The following is a 23,684-nucleotide window of genomic DNA, read 5'->3' as shown; positions in this document are numbered from 1 at the left end:
GATAAATGTTCGTTAATAAATTTTTATTCAAATATATTTACGTGGGATCTTGTTTTGAAGGATTTATTACAATAAATTTATCGGTGTAATCGGAATTTAATTTGAATATTTAGTTTAACATGTATGACTTTTTTTAGTTGATCAAAGTCATGAGTAAAAGATGGGTCCTACGCTGGGCAATCAGAATCTTCCGCGGGCGCTGCATCTTTGGGTGGACGGGCGGGAAACAAGAGCGGAAAATATGACGCGGATCATCGGACGGAGGTTCTGGTCCGAACAATCGGACCCGAGCAGCCCCCCCAAGGTGGGTGTTGCTGGTTCAGGCTACAGTACAAGCTAATAACCCAAGCGAATGTGTCCATTCAATATTTTTTGAAGATCCATAAGAAAATAAATATAAATCTCCTTGACACGAGATCAATTCAATTAGAACCATAATGTTACCCTCTACGGGGCAAAAATATATGGAAGGATAAAATGTTTGCCAAGTTTTCTAGAAATAATTTTGGGATAAAGCTTGTGCATGAATTATCTAGTACCCCATGCATTCCAAATTATAAACCAGTTTTGATATTTTGGGTACATAGAAGCCTGTGCAAAAATAAGGCCTATGTATGATGGTTGCTAGAATAAAAGAATGAGAATTTTAGATCATTCTTTTAGACAAAAGTTTTTCCCTGCTTTTATTGCAAAAGACGCGCTTGCCGGTACAAATTCAAATAGCCTCAAGGCTCTCAGACTTAACTAGTTCAAGTATGCGTTAAACTTGCAGCTAGTAGCCATGCATCAAGTCTAATGAATGTCGGTTTTAATTGGGAGCGCTTGTATAAATATAGTTGGACTTGGCAAGTCATTTTTTTGATGGTGCGAAATAGAAGCAAGTAAAATAAAAGAATACACATATAGAAGTCCTCATCATGAGAACAAGACAAATATAAGAATGCGAGTAGTATCTTATTATAAATGTTAGTATCTTATTATATAAATTTAGTTAAACTTTAGATATTTTGTCTCTCCAAGATTCTTAGAATGTCTTATAATTTGGGATGAAGTAAGTGCTAGGCATCAAGGCCGCCACTCATCAAATAAATGCACAACTAAGGGCTTGTTTGGCACAGCTCAACTTCACTAGTAAAGCTGTTTTTTTAGAAAATAGCTTCATGAGTGACTTTCTAGATGAAGCTAAGCTGTTTTGGAAAAAGTGTTTGACAAAATAGCTTCACCAACTACTTCATGCATAGTTGAGAGAGAGAAATGAAGGAGAGGCTGCAATAAGCTACTTTTTTTCAGCTTCATCCAACTTATGTTTTTGTGAGAGGAGGGAAAAAACAGCTTCACCCATGAAGCTGTTTTGAAAATAAGTGTTTGGCAAAAAAAACAGCTCACAACAACTCATGAAGCTGTTGTGAGCTGTACCAAACAGGCCCTAAACCAGACTGAGACAACATCAAAAGTGCACAACGAATCAAATCGAGGCCACTGCTACACAGAAATTGCCCCGGCATACACTCCATACGTGCACCACACTATCGGCCGACGTCGGCGCCTCTGGAGTGTATCTAATTGAGACCAAATCAAAGATCAAAAAGCATGGAAATAGATTGTAGCCAAGAAGACAATGCCAGTTAGCTTCTGGGATGATCTCAGGACACTCACAATGCAGACTCTATCATAGAGTCTAAAGTTATTTATTACCTCGAACAATGTGGACTTAGAGTCTAAATAAGACTTGGAGTCTTATTTTTTCTACCTCTTTCTTCAATAAATATGCTGCCACATCAGCAAAATACCATAAATAATATGTAATTAATTGTCTTGGACTCTGTGATAGAGTCTTGCTTTGTGAGTGCCCTCATTGAAGGAAAAATCCACTCTCAGGTGTTCCCCAATTTATTATCTTTGGAAGCTGAGAAGTGCAGAGCAGCAGGCAGGCTGCAACCTGTACTCCCAGATGTCAATGACTGTTGGAGTTTTATTTGGGGCTATCAGAAATATACCTCGAATAAATATTATCAGTACCAGTTCTCCTCCTTGCAACCTCACAGATCTATCATATGGATTTGGAAGACTAAGTGCATTCCAAAAATAAAATTCTTTGCCTGGTTGCTGTTGAATGATAGGCTGAACACCAGAGATATGTTAAGAAGAAAAAACAAGTTCCTAGAAGAGGGATATAACTGTGTTTTATGTCCGAATAGCATGGAGGAAACTATTGAGCATCTATTTTTTGACTGTCCCTCGGCTACTAGCAGATGGTTTGCCTTTTTCTTTTTTGAGGAAACTAGAGGGGCCTTGCCTTGGCCCCTACAGAAATTTATTGAAAAAGCAAAACAGACGAAACAAACAGAATAGGGCTAAAAGCAGACAAACTAAGGAAACAAAGAAAATGAGAGAAGAGCTAAAGATTACAACAGGCTGTGACTCCATTCCTCAAACTGAAGGCTTAAGCTTGACTTCACTCTATGCAGCAGCAAGAGAATTTCTCTTTGGAAGAGTTGTCTGGCATTGTGCACTGAATGCTGGATTCCTTTTAAAAATCAGATGGTTTGCCTTGGGGATCATTTGGGATGAGAATGCAAATATTCATGAGAAGTTGTACATTGCTAAACAAGGATTCATGCAACCTTTTTTTTTCATGGAGGTCTTCATGATTGGGGCCTGGTGCCTATGGAATGAAAGAAATGACTTAATCTTTAATGGGAATGTCCCAAATTTCATCTAGTCTGCATTCAAGAAAGAAGTTACTGCACACCTCTTCAGGATCAAGCAAAGTCTCCATTAGTCTGTTCTCCTGTGGTTGGATGCTCTGTAATTAGAAGGAAAATGGCAGGAGCTCTGCCTTTCAATTAAGGTAGAAAAAGGAAGTTTTTTACAAAGAAGCCTCCCGAGAGGGAGAAAAGGTTACAGGTGTAGCAAAAAGGGACATAGACATCAAACATCGCTCTAACCAAAGGTTCTTAGTGCTCTCCTCCTTTGGTCGATGTCCTCCTTGATTCTTGCCGCTACTTCCCTTGCTGACTGAAACACATTGTTGAAGATACGCCGGTTGCGTTCCTTCCACAAATTCCAACAGGTATAGATGATCATGCCATTGAATTTCCTTCTTTGGTCTTTGCTTATTTGCGGAACAACCTGTTCCCACCAAGTGCGGAAGTGGTTTGGTTCATCCTGCATGTGCAGTAGGTCAGTATTGATGCCTTCCCAAATGAACACTTGGTTCCAAACGGCTTTGGCGAAGGCACAGTTGAAGGAAAGATGTACGAGTGTTTCCAAAGGGCCATTGCAAAGCACACAATGTTCGTGGCAGGGCCATCTCCTTTTCTGCAGATTGTCTGCCGTCAGGATCTTTTCTTTGATCAAAATCCACACGAAGACCTTGCATTTATTTTCTGTGTCCGCTTTCCAGATCAAATTGGAGTTGAAGGTGCTGTAGGCACCCTTGAATTGTATTCTGTATGCTGATCTGGTCGTGTAGGATCCATCTGCCGTCCATCTCCAAGTGATAGTGTCATTGACGCCCTGTTGTAACTGAACTGTCTGGATTCTAAGCCAAAGGGAGATGAACTCTTCCACCTGTTCAGCTGTGTTGATCCGGCTGCTGAGCCTGCTTATCCAGTTGCTATTCTGCAGCTCCTGCCTCACTAATCTACCTTTTCTTGCCACCATAAGAAAAAGGCTGGGGGCGAGGTTCATAGGGGCTTCTCCCTCTAGCCAGGCATCGGTCCAAAAACGGGCCTTGTTTCCATCTCCAATTGTGATCAGCGTGGATGCTTGGAACAACAGTCGGTCCTCCCTGCTGCAGGGAACATCGGTGCCTGTCCATGGTCTGGAGCTGTCTGTCCATTGCAGCCAAAGCCATCTTAGCCGCAAGGCTCTACTGAATTTGTCTAAATCTGGTACTCCCAGGCCTCCCAAATCTTTTGGTCTTGCTACTGTTGGCCAATTTACAAGACAGTGGCCCCCATTGGCGTTTTCCTCCCCCTTCCAAAAGAAAGATCTTCGAATTCTGTCAATTTTTTTCCTTGCCCATGTCGCCAAAGGGAAGACAGTGAGATGGTAGGTGGGCATTGCGGAGAGTACAGAAGTGATCAGAGTAAGCCTGCCTGCTCGGTTTAGCCACTTTCCTTTCCAACTTGGTAACCTTTGGCCTATGCGCTCAATGAGTGGCTGAATATGGACTTTCTGCAGTTTCCTGATGTGGAGCTGAAGGCCTAGATAGCGGCATGGGAAAGTGCCCCTTACTCCTTGGAAATCGGCGAGCACTTGATCCAAGTCAAGATCCTGACATCTTATCGGGTGAATTGAGCTTTTGTGGATGTTTATGTGTAAGCCGGACGCGCTTCCAAAAATATGAAGGATCATCTTGATAGCGTCGAGGTCGCTTTTGATGGGGTTTGTGAAGATTGCAGCGTCGTCCGCGTACATAGAAATTCTCCACTTAGCAGTAGACGCCGGTAGCGCTGAGAGGATACCTTGTGCTGTGGCCAGTTGAAGGAGTCGCTGTAGGGGATCCATGGCAAGTATGAAGAGCATGGGGGATAGGGGGTCTCCCTGGCGTACTCCTCTTCGGTGCCCAAAGTCCGGGCATCTTTGCCCGTTGAGAAGCGGCGTCGAGGTGGACGTGCGGAATAGGATGGAGATCCATTCTCTCCATCTTGGTCCAAAGCCTAGCGCTTGCATGATTTCAAGGAGATAGGACCAATTAACTGTGTCAAAGGCCTTCTGGATGTCCAACTTCAGGAACAGGGCGGGCATTTTTAGTTTTTGTAGTGTACGTACCGTGTTCTGGACGTACATGAAATTGTCATGGATACTTCTTTTCTTGATGAACGCGCTTTGGCAATTTGATATCAAAGCATCCAGCCTCGGCGCTAGCCTGTTGGCTAGAAGTTTGGTGAAGATTTTTGCGACACTGTGGATGAGACTAATCGGTCTGTAATCCGTGATCTTCGTGGCGTCTCCTTTCTTGGGCAGTAGGACTATGTTGGCAGTGTTAAGAAACTGTAGTCCTTGGGCGTTCATCATATATAGGCTATTCAGGGCCAGTAAAATGTCCTCCTTGATGATTCCCCAACAAGATTTATAAAATTTCCCGGTAAATCCATCCGGTCCCGGTGCTTTGTCAATGGGCATTGAGTCAATAACCTTCTTGAGCTCATCGTTGGAGAAAGGAAGTTCTAGCTCTGAAAGATCCTGAGGTGCATAACCAAGGGCTTGCCATGCCAAGGTTAGCTGTCTCGGAGCTGTCGAGCCGATGTGGTTTGAGAAGTAATCTGCAACTATTTTTTCTTTGCTGTCATGTGCAAAAGCCATGCCATCATTTGTGTGTAGACAGTGAATGTAGTTCTTCCTCCTTCGTGCACTGGCTCTCATGTGGAAAAATTTTGTGTTTGCATCACCGGTGCGAATGTATGTGAGCCTTGATCTTTGGCGAATTCTAGCCTTTTCAATGGCAGCGAGCCCCGTGCTTCGTATTTTTAGGCGCCGTCTGAGGTCAAGCTCTTCTGATGATAGCGCTCTGTTTTCCTGTGCAACCTCCAGCTGCAGTAGGATCTCCTTAGCTAAGGCTAACTGCAGCTTGGTGTCCCCCACTTTCTCTTTTCGCCATTTTTTTAGTGCCTTGGCTACCCTGGACAACTTAATGTGTAAACGTTTCAAATGGTTTGAGGAGCTGATCGGCTTGTCCCAATCCTCTTGAACGATCTCCTGGAAACCGTCCATAGCTGTCCAGAAATTTTCGAAGCGAAAAGAAGGCTCCTTTTTATGCTCCATTTCGCCATGCAGGAGCAGAGGCGTGTGGTCTGACATCAGTGAAGGTAGGCAGTGTAGGAAGCAAGCCGGGAACAGAATTTCCCAATCCGGGGTACAGAAGACTCTATCTATGCGAGACATGGTTGGGTTGTCCTGTTCATTAGTCCATGTGAATCGACGGCCATTAAGTCGAATCTCGTTCAGGTTCATATTGTCCAGTGTTGATTTGAAGGAGCCCATGAGCCGACGGTTTAGATTAGTGTTGTTCTTGTCTTGGGCTTGGTAGATGAGGTTAAAATCCCCTAGCACTAGCCATCGGCCATGGCTGGGCGGTTGGATGCTCTGGAGTTCTTGTAAGAACTGCAGCTTTTGGTCATCTCCTTGAGGGCCGTAGACTGTGGTGATTTGCCACTGTACACCATCAGCTCTCATCGTGATTGTTGTTGTGATAGCATGAGGAGAGAGTAGCACATTAGTGAGGTCGAAAAAGTTTTCGTTTACAGCGAGCAGGATGCCCCCTCTAGTGTTATCAGCCGGTGACACTGCGTAGGAGTTAGCGAAGTTTGCTCCTAGAGTGCGCAGCACAGAGGCTTGATCAATGGCCTGCAGCTTGGTTTCTTGGAGGCATATTATTGTGGCATTGAAGTCTCTTATTAGCTCGTTGACAACATCCTTCCTGGCGTTATTATTTAGACCCTGTACATTCCAGTTTAGCAGAAGACAATTATTTTGTGCCATAAGTAAACAAACAGGGACCCTGGCTTGAATTAAAATTCTAGGAAGGAAGAGTTGAAACATTTAACATGCAGAAGCGACTCCCAGTGAGGCGAAGCTGAAGGCCGATGGCTGCCTGTTGGAAGTGCAGGTAGAAGGGGGAGCAGAATCCAGAACACTGAACAACAGGTTGCAAATCCCTTGAATGCAATGGTAGAGGAAGGCCCCTGGCTTCTACCATTGGCATCCAAAGGGATGGCAGACTGACGCTACACTTGACTAGCAGACTGGTACAATTTCTTCAAACTGACATGAAAAGAAAGCCGGGACCCGACGCGGGACAGCAGGTGCTTAGAGCTGGTCGATGTCGATGGCGGGCGCCTCATGGAGGCCACACAGTGCTGTCATCGCCTTGATCGCTTCGGCGGAGAGGGGGCCCTGGTACATGTTGAGGTATTGCAGGAAGCGGTCATCCGGAGAAACGGCGTCGTCTTCAGGGACCCCCAATTTCTTCATGAGGATCTGTCTGGCCTTGGCCTGCGCATCTCCTTTTGGCCAGTCCTTCGCTGCAATGCGAAGGCTTCTACGAGTGGACGTCGCAGGCTTCCTTGTGCAGCGCGCCCTGCTGTTGGAGCCTGGAGGTGGTCGGAGCAGCGGTGCCTGGACGGGGCGCGACACAGCCTGGGCGAACGTGGCCACAACATCGTTGTTGGCCGGTTGTTGCGCTGCAGCCGGTTGCTGTTGTGTTGCTGTGTTGCGCCGTCGCCTGACATAGACGACGCCTGGCCTGAAACGGAGAGGAAGTCGACCTGGGGAGCGTCTCCCTGTTGTGGCATGCTGAAGCGGGGCCAACGCCGAGGCCTCCTCCCTGTGCGTCTGGATGTCCCTGCGCATAGGAGACGGTTCAGGGGCAGGTGAGTTAGGGGTTGTTGAGGTAGACATCCCTGCAGACCCATCGTCATGCCGGTCTGAGTTCGCGGCGTGGAACCTTTGGTTGCAGCGTGGAGGCGGTTCATTGGAAGCCTCTTTGGATTGGCGGCGTGCAGGGGAGCGCCGTGTTCTGCTTCTGCGGTGGCAGGAGGTTCTCTCCCGGGTACGTCCACGCAGCTCTGTGGCTTGCCCAGCCACAACGATGTTGATGGTGTTTACTGCTTGGTGGCTCTTGCAGTCGTCGACGGTGTTGACTGCTTGGTGGCGCTTGCGGTCGTCGTAGGTCTGGCGGCCTTGGTGGCGCCCGTGTCTTGACCGCGAGCGCTCCCGTTCGCGCTCCCTTGTCGGGGCTCGAGACAAGCTCCTGAAGAGCCTGGCTCCCCAGTTGTGTCCCTTGTCGCTGCGCCTCCCGCGGTCTTCATCATTATCGTTGTCTCGGCGGCTGGCCCTGGGTGCTGGAGCAGGGGAGGCGTGACGCGGCCGAGGCTCACGCTCCCCATCCACGACACCGTACCGCCATGTGAGCTCGCGGGTCGAGGTTTGGCCGAAGTCATCTGGCGGTGACTCGATGAGGTCTAGGTGCACGAGGACCCGGAAGGTGAGGCCTCGTCGCCCTCTTGGTGGAACCGGAGCGTCGTGGGCTGCCACTGCGTTGCCTGTCAAAGTCAGCCATGTTACCTTGGGGATGTCGGAGGGGTTGTAGGTCCATGCCCACAAGCAGAGGGCCCTGGTGTCATCCGGGCACAGCGCCATGTCTTCACGGCGCAGCGAACGGTGCTCGACGTAGTCCAGGTCGCACGATCTCGCCACTGCCCTCTTGGCGATGCTTTTGTTCCACGCGTGGATGGGGATGCCTTCCAAGCAGAGGCGCACGTGGTACCTGAGGTCGCAGTGATCGCCGTAGGGGAGGGTCCTCCATGGAAGCAGCTTGATTTGGCCGCTGCCGACAGATAGGCTGCGCCTATGAAGCGCTGCCTCCCTGTGGTGCGGGTGTCGGAAGACGATGAGGAAGTCTTCAGGCTTGTGGCGCGCCACCTTGACGTCGGCGTCGCGGACCCCCAACCGGGAGCAGATTGCTCTCTTGACTTGGTCGGCGCCGATGTCGTCGCGGTCCTGGAAACGACATGCCACGATAGCATGTGCGGAGAAGTGAGCCGATGCTTCATCCATGGTCCCGTTTGTCGCTGCCACCGCTGATGTCTCCTGGGGGCGGTACTCCGGGTCGCCCAGCTGCGCCATGGCTTCAGACAAGCGCTTGGCGTGGGGGGGAGGTGTTGGAGATGGCTTGGGCGGCCGGTTGTTGGGGGGCAGGGGGCGGTAGTGCTGAGCGCGGCGCAGAATGGGCGATCTGCAGGTTTGTGCTTCATGGCCGAAGCGGCCGCAATTGATGCACCTCACCGGCTCCCTGCAGGACGCAGCAGAATGACCTTTACCCAGGCAGCGAAGGCACTTACCTTGCAGCGTCCTTGCCATGGGCAGGTGGTGCGCACAAGGTGTAGGCCGTCGTCGATGCGGAGTAAATTCGCCGCGGCGCCACCAGTACTTGGGGCGGACCGTGGACCATCCCTTCTCGTCCAGTCCATCGGAGCAGTTGGCTGTCGTGTCCCTGCGGCATTGGGAAGGAACCAGCTCATCAATGTTTGTACCTGAGATTGCGCTGGCCGATTTGATGGCGGATCCGCTTCCGGGAGCAGCTGTGGTGGCAGATCTGCAGCAGGGCCTGGGATTGTGGCGCTTTGGTGGTGGGGAGTAATGGCGACGGTGGGGGGGGAGGCTGACTCTGTAGCCAGAGGAGAAGGAAACGCGACGCGAGGAGGATGTCCTGGCGTGGGCGGAGTCCTCCTCCAGCTGGATCCGAATCGACCCCACTACGACAGAGTGGAGGGGTGGAACAGCGGTCCTGAGCGCTTCGGGCGCCGCGCGAGCGCCGCCGGACGGTGGGGGGTTTAGGGAGGGGTTGGGGGAGGGAGATCCGGTCGTGGGAGAGCGGATCTGGTGGCTGACGGCGGCGGATCTGGGTGGGGGGTGGGGGGTCGTCGTCGGCGGTGCGGGGGAGGGCGGGGGAGGGAGGGCTAACGGCTCCATACCCAAAGGCGATTTTCTACCTGCTCTGTAATTAGTTGCTGGCTGGTTCTCTCAAAAAAAAAAGTAAAGGAGTCTTACATGACAAAACTTACAACAAATGCCTAACCAGAGGTTAGCCACGGAAGGAAGGAAAGAAAGAACAACAGCTAGCTAGCTATACACTAAGCCGCCACGGCGGGTTTCATACCCCACGGTTTCAGTTCAAAAAAAAAATCAAGGAACTAATCAGATTGGTACCGACGGACCGAAGCATTTAATCGTCTAGACGGATGTCAAAAATTGTTGGTTTAATCAGCAAAAAAAAAAGAAAGAAAATTGGGGGCCGAAACCGTAAGCAAACAATTTTGATACTAATAATAATATGCTGATAAAAATGAATGAGTATATTAGACACATGTTTGAGAACTGTAAAGAATAGGAAATCAATCATACATAACCCCAATCAATATAAATATTGCAATCCTAATTACTAGTCCTAATAATAAATAGACCTATTGCAATCCCTAATCCATATGGATGTTGCAATCCTAACCATAATAGATGCTGCAATGATAATCACTACGCTTGAAGGAGCCTAACCACTATGCACGAATAAAAACACATATGATTGAGGACAAAAATATTCAGACATTTGAACCAATCCTAAACCAAAAAAAACTACAACAGAGGAGCAAAACATAATAATAATAACAAACCTAGAAACAAAATAAAATAATAGTCTGTCTCATCTGGAATTTGTGGAAGGGCAAACCATAGTCATATAATCGTCGAAGCAACCCCTCATAAAAAATGTTGCCAACCGTTGTGGGAGAGCCATATTTGTAACACCTATATATATATAGCAACCCTAAATCATAAAACATGTCCGTCAATTGGGGGTAAAATATAGTAACAATATTGTAGAAACCCCAAAACACAAATCATAGTTGTCTCATGAACCTTTATCTCTTGGCGAGAAAAAAAAAATTCAATATTATTTTTGGGTCCATCAACTTGCGCAAATCTACTGCAAGGGGGTGAGCCACTTAAAAACATTATGGACCCAAAATCTACTTCCTGAGTTGATGGGCCTAAGTGAAACTAGAGCCAAGTTGATGGACCTTTGATGCATTTAACTCATTATTTTTTTTAACAACCAATATGGTTCAAATTATAAAATCTTTCAAACAATATTATGTTTCCAATATTCCTGAAGAAACCTAGTACTAACTAACACAAACATTCATACACATCAGAGCACTAATATAAAAAATGCTGCATATATATTGGCTAGCTAGTCCTATCATTCCAGAAGTATAAAAGAAAATATATACACAGACATATACATATATAAAAAATAAAAAATACTGACAAAAAAACAAGAAGAAAGAAACCCTCAAGCTAGTCCTATCATTCCAGAAGTATAAAAAAAATTTATACACATACATACATATATATATAACTATACTACTTTACTGGTCTTATTATTGATGGTGTATCATACAACACTTCACTGTTTAGAGTTTAAGAAAGGGAAGACAAACAACCCCAAACTTCAAAAAGTATACAGTACCATTTTTTTTGTTTTTTTGTTTTTTGTTTTGTTTTTGTTTTTTGTTTTTTGTTTGTTTTTTTTTTGGTGAAAGTATAGATTACTACCAACGACGAAAGAAAATATCATAAATGGTAGATGAAGCCTTCGAAGAAACCGGCAGCCCAACTGCGATGGTTTCCAGCCGGCCAGCCCGGCCGGCGGCGCTCAGTTGTGGTTGTGGTTGTTGTGCGGCGCTGCCGCCATCGCCTGCTGCCTGAGAACCGTGCGCTCGAGGGACTGTAGGTTGCACCGAACGATGGTGTCCACGAAGATGTGCGTCTCCTCGACGGTGTTCCCCTGCGGCACGTCCACCACATAGGACTCGACAACCATGGTGAGCGGCCCGCCGCCGTTCTGTGACGCCGCCTCGTGCACGGTGGTCACCGAGCGGTAGTTGGCCAGGCGGTGGTCGCCGCCCAGGATCCGGAAGCCGATCACCCGGCGCTCGTCGTCCCGGATCTCCAGCCGCTCGCGGCTGTTCTGGGCGGGCAGCCCGGTGACGACCTCGAGCTCCCGCACGGATCCCACCTCGATGCCGTCGCCGTCCACGAGGTGGCAGCTCCTGATGAAGCCCTTGTACCCCTGTGGCTGGTCGAAGCGGCGCACCAGCGACCACACCGCGTCCACCGGCGCCGCGATGGACCGCATCATGACGGAGCAGCACTGCCCCGCGGCTACCGTGTGCTCGTGATGCCGCGCCACCTCGGCCGGCACGCCCGCGTGACCGGCGCACGCCACCGCGGCCCTCCCGTTGGTGACCACACGGCTGTGCTGCTCCGGTGACGTCCTTGTGGCTGCTGCGTACGGCATTGTCGAGCTAGAGCCTCGCGCTTGTTCTTGATCGATCGAGTTGTCGTCTGTCCGGCCTGCAAAGAAAGAGGCGAAGATTGGATTATTAGGAGGGATGAACAAAGGAAACCATAGCCATGAATGAAGGTACTATAAGTGTATAGTAGTTTGTTTATCCATAGGAAATCAATCACTCTATTGTTACGGTGTGGTCGGGTGAGTTGACGCGATAGTTAAGGGTTACTCTAGATGGCAGGGCTGGGAATAGCCAGTGCAGTTTTGGGATGAGAGAGTTTTGACCTTTTGGTTTCTGACGGATGGTAGGGAGTAATAAAAGCCTAAAAGGGGAAGTAGGTTATTTGAACAGTTCACTAGCTAGGGATTGTCGCATGGACCTGGACAAAACAAAAACAAAATCAAACTATTTGTTGGCAATATAGAATAGAATAGGAGACATGTTTTCAACTTGGAGCTATATATGCATATACTACCATTTGTGACATATTAATGAAATATGACCTCGAAAATACATTCATGAATGCAAAATGTTTCATGCATACATGAGGTCCTGGTCACATGACTAGGTAGAGGTAGATAAGCAATTGGTAACTACTCATGCATCTAGTAAGAGAAAATAAGGCCTTTTGACTTATGTACTGATACATGAGCAGACCGCTACTATTGCGGAGCTGTGGAATGAATCTAGACGGAGATGTACTTTTATGGTATGTAGAGATAGTAGATAAGTAGATTGTTATAAAGTGGGAGGAGGTCATCTCTTTTAATGAGGAAGAGGATGAACTAGTATAGGCTCTGTTCAAGGGTACGTATCCATGGCAAGAACTTGGATGTGAGAGAGAAAAAATCATAGTTAGGAACATGCTATGCTCTGTTGTAAGATGGAGCTTGTGGAAACTTAGAAATAACTCGGTTCTTTCCATGCAAGAATTGGAGCTCTTTGCAATCACTATGGTGACATCAGCGATTGGAGCAGTTGTGCCCCCACGGGACCCCTGCAACAATAAGGAGGCTCATCTCCTGATCCTGACTAGAGGAACTGACAAGACGACATTGGGTGACTCCTGATGAATGGACCATGATCGAAGACATGTTGGGGTGCTGGGTTGGCCCTAACACAATACATGCTAGAAGGGATATTGGCCAACCCTGCAAGTGTGGCCTCCAACTCAATGCCATAGTCTGTTGTCTCTGCCATGGTATTCCTCGAGGGAGAAGCTTTTTCAACATCCCAACTCAGAGCTTAATAGGATTAATATATACTCATACCAATCAGTTGCAACTTCGTTTTGAAATCTATTGCAAAGAACCCTGAGGTTAAGCGTGCTTGGCCTGGAGCAATTTTCGGGATGGGTGACCGATCGAAAAGTTCTTCCCAGGTGCGCACGAGTCAGGACAAAGTGTACAGTCGCACTTACGCTAGCATTGGACACACGAACGTGGCCAAGAGGGGACGTTTCTGACTTGGGGTTGACCAACGAGGACGCCGGTCTCTTAAGGAGGTGAGGATGTAACATCCCAGCTCAGAACTTAATAGGATTAATAGGATACTCATACCAATAAGTTACAACTCAGAAGCCTATCTTCAAAGAACTCTAAGATTAAGCGTGCTTGGCCTGGAGCAATTTCAGGATGAGTGACCGACCAGAAAGTTCTTCCCGAGTACGCATGAGTGAGGACAAAGTATTCTTTTCGGGTGTGCATGAGTGAGGATAAAGTATGCAGAAAAGACTGGTATTGGTCTGTGATGGCAGTCTATGTCCTAGAAAAACTGCCAGATATAAGCAGGCCCGGCCTCAAAGAGGCGGGACATTACACTTTTGAAACTTTGAACTAAAATGTTGTACCAGAATCATTGCTTGGTCATGATAAGCAATTTAATGAACCACAGGTTGCCCCTCTTGATTTCTAAAAAATGGGAGCATATGGATGTGCATGGTAACCTTGTAGTCCAATGTCCTATTGTAAGATGTCTATACAAATTCTACCTAACTCAAGTATATTTACATCTCCAACCCTTGCACTATTCCATTTAGATTGCAAAAAACTAAGAAAATAAATAAATAAATAAATAAGGTGCATAAAAATAGGTGAAAAGGTAAACTGAGAGGGATCTTGCTTTCCATAAAACAAGACTCCACTTCTTTTGTTTGGTAAGGCGGTATGAAGGACTTGATTCAAACCTTCTATTCCAGTCAATGGGCGATGGTGATCTTGTGACAGGAAGTGCTCTAGTGTCATTAGGTTTTGGGATTGGATGGTGAGTATGGGGAGACAAATTTGATGGCTACTAAGGTTAGGGGTATGGTCTCCTTTGGTAGCGGTGACTAGAAAGGTGGTGAGGTAGAGGTGGTGGAAGCCTCAAATTAGACGTCTTTGCACTCGACAAGCCTTGTCAAAGAGGTTGGTGGTAGTAGTCACCTACCTTGAATAGAGATTGTAGCAACAGAGACGGTGTGCCGCACGGTGACGACGACAGCGGCGGCGGTGGCGAGGAAGACACCGAACACCACAGGAAGTAGGTTCGGTATGTGGGAGCGATGGTCTATGGCGAAAATGGTAAGGGGATGGGAAGAATTGTGTTAGGGAGGTGAAGATAAGGAAATCGGTGGGTGGATGGGTGGGTGATGGGGGGATGAATGTGGATGGGAATGTGGCTTGTAGGTGTGCTCTTTGCGTGCGGAAAGGTAAGGTTTGGAGTGTGGGGAGGGCTACTGGCATATCAGTGTGCGTGACACCGCCCACCTTTTGCAGGGCCCACCAAAGGATCAAGCTTATTAGGCTTTAAATTACATTCCATGTGGGTCGATAGTTATCCCGACTTATGAATGTGGATGGGAATGTGGCTTGTAGGTGTGCTCTTTGCGTGCGGAAAGGTTGGTTTTAGAGTGCGGGGACGACTATTGGCATATCGGTGTGCGTGACACCACCCACCGCCCACCTTTTACAGGGCCCACCAAAGGATCAAGCCTATTAGGCTTTAAATTACCAAGACATTCCATGTTGGTTGATAGTTATCCCAACTTATGAATGTGGATGGCGCTTGTAGGTGTGCTCATTGCGTGCTGAAAGGTAGGGTTTGAAGTGCAGGGACAACAACTGGCATATCGGTGTGCACGACACCTCCCACCACCCACCTTTTGCAGGGCCCACCAAAGGATCAAGCTTACCAAGTCATTCGATGTTGGTTGATAGTTATCCCAACTTATGATCTATCTCAAAAGTTTGATTCCACTCTATGGGACCATTTCAATAGCAGAAAATAGACTAGTGAATGTTGGTTCTTCTACAATTTTCTACTAAATATAGCACAATAAGAAACTAAATACATATTTAGACACAATTATCAATTTAAATTTAAAGCCTTCATCGATAAGATTGTATGGAACGAGCGGTATCCATGTAACCCAATAGACAGACAGAGAGAGAGAGAGAGAGAGGGAGAGGAAGAATTGGGCCACTTAAAACTATCCTAGGTTCTACTTAAACTGCTTGCTAGATAATTGTTTACACCAATGGTGGCAAACAGATAAAATCACAAGTGCACAACTGTTAATGTAGCTTTCACCCAGGACCAAGAGTATTTTGAAGTATTGATTTCCATGGAGAAAATAAAATGAACTAACAAATAATAAGGTTCATCTTAGGATGCCACAAGGGTATATGATAAACTAAGTAGATAGGATTTCTATGTTTATGAAACAACACGGTAATAAAGTAGAAACATATTAATGTTGTTCACTTTGGGTTACTAGATGCCACTTAGCAATGAAAAGGGATGAGAAGGGTGCTAAACCACTAAGCACGGGTGGACCTACGCTTTAAGAACTTTCCCAAACATGTTGAAATATAGAGATCAGACATGGTTGTCACCACCTGCTAACTACCAAAACAAATCATAAGGTGTTGCATATAGCCTAGACACCACATCTACACTATATCTTACTAATTTAATCCAAATCTCAATGCAAGTGATTAGAGCACTTGGGTGTGAGTGGTGAACCCATGGACAACTAATGTAAACACTTACCAAACCTTAATGATCAATTACAACAAAAAATGTCGAATATTTACTTACAACAAGCCCGCATCCGCCGAGCTACAGTTTAGGAAAGATATCAATAGGACGGCTCTCCCCAACACTCTACCCACTCTCTCTCTCTCTCTCTCTCTCTCTCTCTCTCTCTCCTATTTTCTAATCTCTAAGTGGAGTACGACTTCGCCTATATATGATTGGAATGAGTTGCTTCTCCTTTGGTGTGTTGAGACTGAGGGAGTCCAGATCTTTAAACTAGCTCTCCAAAAATTAGACTATGCCACAACTAGATGTCTATGCGGACATAATGATTAAAGTTGCAAAAATAAAACTCCTTTCGACTCTCTCCCTTTGCAGTCACTCTCCCTTGTAGTCTACATCTCTTTGTTTATTCCATTGGTTGTTGAGTGTGTGGTTCCAGAGCACAGGTGTACCCGCAAAGGCCAGGGGTATAGGCAAGCACGTGCCGTAGCTACGAGGCAGGCGTGGACCAATAGGAGACAGAGTAGGGAGTGGACGTGGAGGAGAGGGGAAGGGAGGGATTTTTGCAAGTTTTACTTGGCCTCGTCCACGCTGGCACAACCATGTAGGCATATAGAGGTGATGCAGTGGGATTTGAACGTCTACTCGCACGACATCAGTTGAAGGACCCAAATGTTCCATTTCAGGTGATAATCCATAGAATAGAATTAAGCATAGGTCAAATCCATCGAAACAACTAATCAAAAAAGATCTATGCCGCTCATGACCGAGTGCACACCTGGTAGTTTTGAATAACTCTATAGAGCTTATGCAACTTCATTCATGAGTTCTGGTACCCATCTGCCTAAAGTAGCAACTTCATTCATGAGTTCTGGTACCCATCTGCCTAAAGTAGCTAGCTTCTGAAACGCTTCTAATGTGAGTCGATAAATATCACTAGGAAGCCCTTTCCAAAAAAAATACCCCAACAAGTTAGTAGAAAACCACTTCTTACAAATAAATATGATGGTTTACTTTCCGCAAGTCATGTACTGTTTACAATTACTCATACAATTCTTTAAGACAAATGTTGTTACTATGTTTTTTTCTGAAGATACTATCTTTTTTGTTATTTGTAGTAACATATGAATGTTTAGCTATTCATTACACATATAAGGGATCGTAGTTTATTCTAAATTTGACCAAATTTATTTTATCTATATCTACCACATTAAAGAAGCAAATTGTAAAACTAAATCTCGTAGTTGTACCTAGTGAAGTTGACTTTGTGTCCTATTTTTTTTGTGTAAATTTAGTCGAACTTATGATAATTTAACGTAGGAAGTACAATCATTATTATGATGATAAAAATCCTCAATAAATTAAAACCTGTATCTATAAAAAGCTTATTATAATGCTCCATACAGGATTCTCCCAAATTCATGATTTTTTCCCTTAAAAATCTTGCTTTTTTTCTTTCAAACACTGTATACATTTCTGAAAGTTCAATCCTTACTTTTCAGACTTCTGCAAACTTCATCCTTGAACACCTCTAACTCAAGCGGTGGTAGAACATATACCACACAGAAAAGCGTTCTGACGTAACTTGACTATAAATTATGGACAAACCAGCATATGCTACCACGCAAAATGAAAGTCTGGCAGGTCCGGTTTCATGTACTCCTACCAGTAACTTCATCTCGATTCAGACGACGCACACAGATTAGCGGCGGCGGCGGAACCCTGGTGTTCTGAACGTACTTCAGCTTTGCCCGTGCGGGCGTGCCATATGGCCATGTGGAAAGTGGAATGGAGGGAGCTGGACGATCCCATTCAGGCCAACATCCCGTGAGCTCACCTTGTCCGGACTCCCGACAGACTCCAATCCAACACATCATCCATATATTGTTGTGTGTGTATTGCGTGTACACTTTTGTCCTACAGCAAATATTGATCTGTAAATTGTTTTATTGGGGCAAACATTTGCTTCAAACAAAATAAGAAAATAAAAGAAAAAATTAGAAGTCCTCACTCCGAAGAAAATTCAGGAGTCGCTCTTGGAGTATCATGCCGTCATGCGTATCACAAGAAAACGGGATAAAAACCAAAATCGCTGCCACTTTACGAGAGCCAAACCATATTGGGATACTAAAAAAAGAATCTGGACTACACCGCACAAATCTGAAACAGGGATCTGAACTCCAAGATTAAAAAAAAAATTGTACCAGAAATTGCTCAGCATGTTCACTCTGCGCCAAATTCTGCACTCTGCACAATAACCAGCATATGCTTTGTATGCCGTCCACCAGCAGTAAGCTGCATATTCTTCGGCTCTACAAAGACAATCAAACCATGAGTTACTAAGACTATGTTTGTTTAAGGAATTAAATCATTCCAGATGAAGGGTTGTACCATGAGTTCATTACTTAAATTGAGTAGAATGGCTTTATTGTTCATACTAGTAATTATTACTCCTCCTGTCTATTTTTAAGTGTCGCCTAGATTTTCATACATGCTAAACTTTCTTAAGTTTAACTAGATTTATAAGAAAATATTAATGACATTTGTATCTCCAAATAAGTGTATTATAAAAATATTTAATGATTAACCTAATGTTACTTATTACGAACAAATATTAATAGTTACCTATATATATTTGGTTGTATCTCCAAATAAGTGTATTATAAAAATATTTAATGATTAACCTAATGTTACTTATTACGAACAAATATTAATAGTTACCTATATATATTTGGTTAAATTTGAGTATGTTTGACTCCTCAGTGTGTGAGAACGACACTTTAAAAAAAGACGAAGGAAGTAGCTCGTGGGGAATAAAGTGACGACACATTAACATATTCTATTCCATCAATCAAATAAAAAACTAAAAAGTGGGAAGATGATAGATTAACTCATTTCTCAAACCAAACACCCTATAAAAGATTATGAAAATTGAAAACCGGTACAAGACGATATGCTAGTTACAGAAAAAACAGCTAAATATTTCCAAAATTTATTAGGCATGCAAGGGCCCTCTAGCCTAGAATATAATAAGCACCAGGGAGCGGATTAAAGCGGAGGCAAGCAAACCGTTCTGATGGCACAGGCACACCCTGTTCTACTCCTCCTGCTCTTCCTCTCCTCCACTGCCGTTTCTTCCTCCAAGAGAATTCAGCCGAAGTTCTCGGCTATCTTCTACTTCGGCGACTCGGTTCTTGACACCGGCAACAACAATCATCTCCCCACGGTGGCTGTAGCGAACCATGTTCCTTACGGAAGAGATTTCCCAGGGAAGAAACCGACGGGGAGGTTTTCCAATGGCCGGCTTATCCCAGACCTGCTCAACGAGAAGCTGCAACTCAAAGAGTTCTCGCCGCCATTTCTGGACACAAGGCTGTCGAGCAACGACATGGTGACAGGGGTGAACTTTGCATCAGCTGGTTCAGGATTAGATGACCAGACGTCGCAGCTGTCCAATACTCTACCAATGTCCAAACAGGTGGGCCTCTTCAAGGACTACCTCCTCAGGCTCAGGGACATTGTTGGGGATAAGGAGGCTTCCAGGATCATTGCCAGCTCTCTGATCTTTATCAGCTCAGGAACCAACGATTTCTCACATTACTACCGTTCGTCGAAGAAGAGGAAGATGGACATCGGTGACTACCAAGATATTGTTCTCCAGATGGTACAAGTTCATGTCAAGGTGAAAATAGGCATTTCCTCTTTTTGAGTTGTCTCTACTGGATTCTTCTATTACACTTCAAAACTAGGCATGGCATTACTTTCAATCCCCTAAATTTGAATGCAGGAATTATATGACCTTGGGGGGCGACAATTCTGTTTGGCAGGCCTTCCACCGTTTGGTTGCACACCTATCCAAATCACATTGAGCAGAGACCCTGACAGGGCATGTGTGGATGAGCAAAACTGGGATGCTCAGGTCTATAACTCTAAATTTCAGAAGTTACTTACAACGTTGCAAGGCTCACTCCATGGAAGCAGAATTGTGTACTTGGATGCATACAGAGCTCTCATGGAGATCCTGGAGTACCCGGCAAAACACGGTAACATTTTCTCTCTTAATGCCATGGCTTATACACTAGGAGGCTCGCAAAAAAAAGAGGCTACAACTGTGATGGGAATTGATCGGACTTAAAAGTTCTGAAACAACATTCAGAGAATGCCTTAAATCCTAGCCAAAACCTAGTGGCTTGCAGAAAACCATTTAGTAATTTCAATTGCAAAAATGCGTGATTATTAGTAGTGAATATTTTAATTCTTTCTTCTTGTCAGCCCAGAGTTTGACTTGCTGTTAACCATATCAATTCTGACAAAGGTTTGCCATGGTAACAGGATTTACAGAGACAACACGAGGATGTTGCGGGACTGGGCTCAGAGAGGTTGCTCTGTTTTGCAATGCATTGACTCCTATCTGCAAAAATGTGTCATCCTATGTATTTTACGATGCTGTGCACCCAACAGAGAGGGTTTACATGTTAGTAAATGATTACATAGTCAAATACGTTATTCCACAGTTTTAATTAATCAAATACCTAAATAAGGTTTTCTCCTTGTATTGATGCACACAACTAATTATTTTGCCTTCATACTTTTCAAGTCCAGTATAAAAGAGCTTCTCGTATGCATGATGTATTGATGTGTTATTGGATTACTGAACAATGGATTTATGAGCACTAGGTAAATAACTCAGTCTCCCCCCAGGATGTCAGTTGTGCATTTTACAAGTTTTTTTTTACAAGGATTTTACAAGTGAAGTTAAAGCAAAACAGAATTGCAATGGTCAAACACAAATATTGTAGGCGCTCCGATATCATTCATCAGCTCTAATGCAAAACGAATCCTTTGTCAGTTCAGTATGAAAAGGTTAGAAAACCAAGTAGTGAGGAATAATATACTGGCTATATCATGCTCATATTAGTCATCACAGACGTTTGATCGCATACAGAGCAAGTTTAGTAGTGAACTAAACTTCCTTACAATTTTAGTCTTCTAGGCTCATAGTAAATAATACTAATGATGGTAAAATTAGACCAACCTATGAGGAACTAATTGCTAGCATACTATGATGCTTGCAGTTGCTACAGGAGTTCATCAGTTCATGTGATCCTAGTTAGTGAAACATGAATCACTGTAACATACGTATGTCAAAGTAATAGAGATGACTGAGACCAAACAGGCCGTTCGAAACACAACTTACAGTACAAACCTCAGAAAGCCACAGCCAGAAAAGCCACTCTATGACTTGGCCATTGCTTTGAACAACCGCTGAATCCGTGACTTCACGTCCTCAGGTCGCACATATGAAACCCCTACAGCCTCTGTTGCCTTTAACATCTCAATTGTATCCCTGTACACTGGAATAACCAGCTCCTCAACCATAATACTCAAATTCACTGCTTGCTGCTTATCCACCAGTACCCACCGTGACTGCACCTGGCAAATTGCTTCCACAAAGCTATGGAAGCGGTTCAGTTTCTCTAACATAATACTCAAACTACTGTCAGATCTTCTGCCAGTCTCAAGTATTGCTATGGCCCTCCCCCAGGTAGCCCGGCGGTATTCCAACACCCATTGGTGAACCTTTGCAGATATTACCCTGGTCCAATCCTCACCCAGCAAGATCTTAAGCTCGCAACCATTGACTTTCTTGATTATATAGATCCCATTGTTGATCAGGAAGACACAGCCAAGAGGAGCATGACCATAAATCCTGGATTTGGACTCAAGATTCCCTATCAGCACATCCACAATCCAAGCAAAGCGGATTGCCAGTGATGATGTGGAACGGTCAGGATCGATTGGACATGTTTCAACACAACCAAACTCCACAAGCATCACTTCTTCCAGAGTATGGCGAGACACGCAAGCTGCCATAAGATAGTTCATCACATACCTTGTTATTGGATGCAATCCACCATCTGGTGGTGAAGAATTGCATGGATCACAGCGTATCAGTTTTTCTAGAGCCACAAATATGCCCTTAATTGACAATCCAAGGCATTCACGAAGAGCAGCTACCTCATGATCAAAGGCTTCATCAAGGACAGGAAGAATATCAGTTAAAGCATCATACATGTCAACTATGCGGAAGAGACTCTCTGGGTTATGTCCAGCAGCAGCAATAACTTTGCCAAAGGACAGGAGTTGAAGAAATGGTTTGCATGCGGTGGCAAAGGCAAGTTTAGTGTAGGATGTAAATTCTTCAAAAATGCAATTGCATAGGTGACGCTCACTTGGGATTAAGATGTGGAACACAACTCGTATTGCAGGTATCCATCGCATGATCTGAGTCTCAAGCTCCTCCCATGATGTTGACTTGCACAATTCTTCGAAATGAGCATTAACCCCAAGTCGAGCAATACTCTCATCAATGAAGTTGCGGCGTGCAGAAGCATAGGTCTCCGCACATGTATCACCAAAACCAGCAGCGATCATCCTTCTTGCGATTCGATTTGCCTCAGTGACTACACCCTCTGGTAAGGCATCAACAATGATGTCAAAGTTTCTTACTGGTTGGGCTACAAAGGTGTGGTTGTCATCTTCATTTTGGCTTCTCTTGAAATTGTGGTCACCACCACAGTCATCACTGAAGCCAGATGTACCCACCAGTTGCTGGAACTCATCCTTAAGCCTCGTGGAACATCGCTCTAGAAGGAGGTCAAAGCTCTCAAGGAGCACATGATCTGCAGAGGTGTTCTCAAGGCCATGGATGGTGGAAGTTAGTTCATCCACAGCTTCTAAAAAGGAGTCAGCATCATCAGAACTGGACCAGAGAGACCGATCCAAGCTCAGAAACTGGGAAATCAGATCATCGAGCGCTTGCAGAGTTTCCTCCATGCCAATCACCAATGCTACAAAGCAAACACTCCTTAAGTCTAATTTCAAATTTGTGAGCCTCCTATGTCTTCAGGGCAAGTCATAGAAGAGGCTGGTGCAACGCAATCTCCAGTCTCTAGCTGGCAAAATGGACCAGTTCAAACATTTCATATTCATATGCATATCATAGAAGAACTAAGAGTGTGAAACGTACCTCACAGAAAGTGAATCTGAAATTAAGGTGCAAAACTTTCCTCCTAGTAGCACCTAGATACATCCAACTTGACCTCCATACAGATGAGTTTACTGATGTTCCGAATGATGCAAAATCACAACAGACCACCATTTATGTACGAGGTGCAATGGATGGTGGATACAGACAAAACCAGAGCATTACATCCATCTATGCTGTTGGGGGGTCACAACGAGCTTACCTCAGGATAGCAACATCCAACCACACAGCCACCAGGCATCACTTCGTGGCAATTGTACTCTTTTGACTTTTCTTTCAACCAACCAATACATCAAGTCGTTGAAATCTAAACGGCAAGCTTTGAGAAACAACACAAAGGTTTGCGTGGAAAAAAATACTTCCTCCGATTGTAAACAAGAAGTCCATCTGGGTTTGTCCTCAATCTTCTTTTTTTCGAACCAGGGAAACAGCAGGGGAGGCCCCCACTGTAAAATTTGTATTGAAAAAAAAAAGGAAAGAACAGGAAACTAAAAACTGTACAAAGAAAACAGCAAGGTCTAGCTAGCCTGAGAAGGGCACTGGAGAGAGGCAAGACCGCAAGAGAGTCTACATTCTACAAGAAGTAAAAAAGTGGGTTTCTTTGCAGCAACAGTCTATGGGCTTGGAGTCCGGCTGCTCTGTAATTGAGCTTCCAGGAGGTAAAGGATGTGCAGGATGGCCCCACTGTATAAATATTTTTTTTAAACTTGCATTATTATCAATATCCCAAAAACTATATAGATTGACGATGCAAGTTT

At 45.0% G+C, this 23,684-nt stretch overlaps 4 protein-coding genes across 5 annotated transcripts; 1 reads left to right on the top strand and 3 right to left on the bottom strand.

Annotated features, from left to right (window-relative positions):
- LOC8057735 lies at positions 6,514-9,480 on the bottom strand. Its single transcript, XM_021456325.1, has 2 exons — positions 7,454-9,480; positions 6,514-7,351 (listed from the first exon to the last, which is right to left on the bottom strand). The coding sequence occupies exons 1-2, from the start codon at positions 9,478-9,480 to the stop codon at positions 6,817-6,819; spliced, it is 2,562 nt and encodes an 853-aa protein (XP_021312000.1). The 3' UTR covers positions 6,514-6,816.
- On the bottom strand, positions 10,841-14,542 carry LOC8085416 (abscisic acid receptor PYL5). 2 transcript variants are annotated; one of them, XM_002456524.2, is made up of 2 exons: positions 14,286-14,542; positions 10,841-11,919 (listed from the first exon to the last, which is right to left on the bottom strand). In XM_002456524.2, exon 2 carries the CDS (start codon positions 11,861-11,863, stop codon positions 11,219-11,221), a length of 645 nt encoding a protein of 214 aa, XP_002456569.1. In that variant the 5' UTR covers positions 11,864-11,919; positions 14,286-14,542; the 3' UTR covers positions 10,841-11,218. The 2 variants fall into 2 exon arrangements, with proteins under 2 accessions (XP_002456569.1, XP_021311640.1); XM_021455965.1 differs by lacking the exon at positions 14,286-14,542 and adding an exon at positions 14,044-14,275.
- On the bottom strand, positions 17,294-23,167 carry LOC8057733 (exocyst complex component EXO70B1). The gene is made up of 4 exons (XM_002456523.2): positions 23,129-23,167; positions 22,909-22,961; positions 21,085-22,782; positions 17,294-18,190 (listed from the first exon to the last, which is right to left on the bottom strand). Exons 1-3 carry the CDS (start codon positions 23,165-23,167, stop codon positions 21,114-21,116), a joined length of 1,761 nt encoding a protein of 586 aa, XP_002456568.2. The 3' UTR covers positions 17,294-18,190; positions 21,085-21,113.
- On the top strand, positions 18,571-20,581 carry LOC8057734 (GDSL esterase/lipase At1g58430). The gene is made up of 3 exons (XM_002458658.2): positions 18,571-19,560; positions 19,666-19,921; positions 20,211-20,581. Exons 1-3 carry the CDS (start codon positions 18,955-18,957, stop codon positions 20,396-20,398), a joined length of 1,050 nt encoding a protein of 349 aa, XP_002458703.1. The 5' UTR covers positions 18,571-18,954; the 3' UTR covers positions 20,399-20,581.

This window comes from Sorghum bicolor, chromosome 3 (genome assembly GCF_000003195.3).
Source record: "Sorghum bicolor cultivar BTx623 chromosome 3, Sorghum_bicolor_NCBIv3, whole genome shotgun sequence".
Lineage (NCBI taxonomy): Eukaryota > Viridiplantae > Streptophyta > Magnoliopsida > Poales > Poaceae > Sorghum > Sorghum bicolor.
The sequence above is the reverse complement of the archived record's forward strand: the minus strand, read 5'-3'. Positions and strand labels throughout refer to the sequence as shown.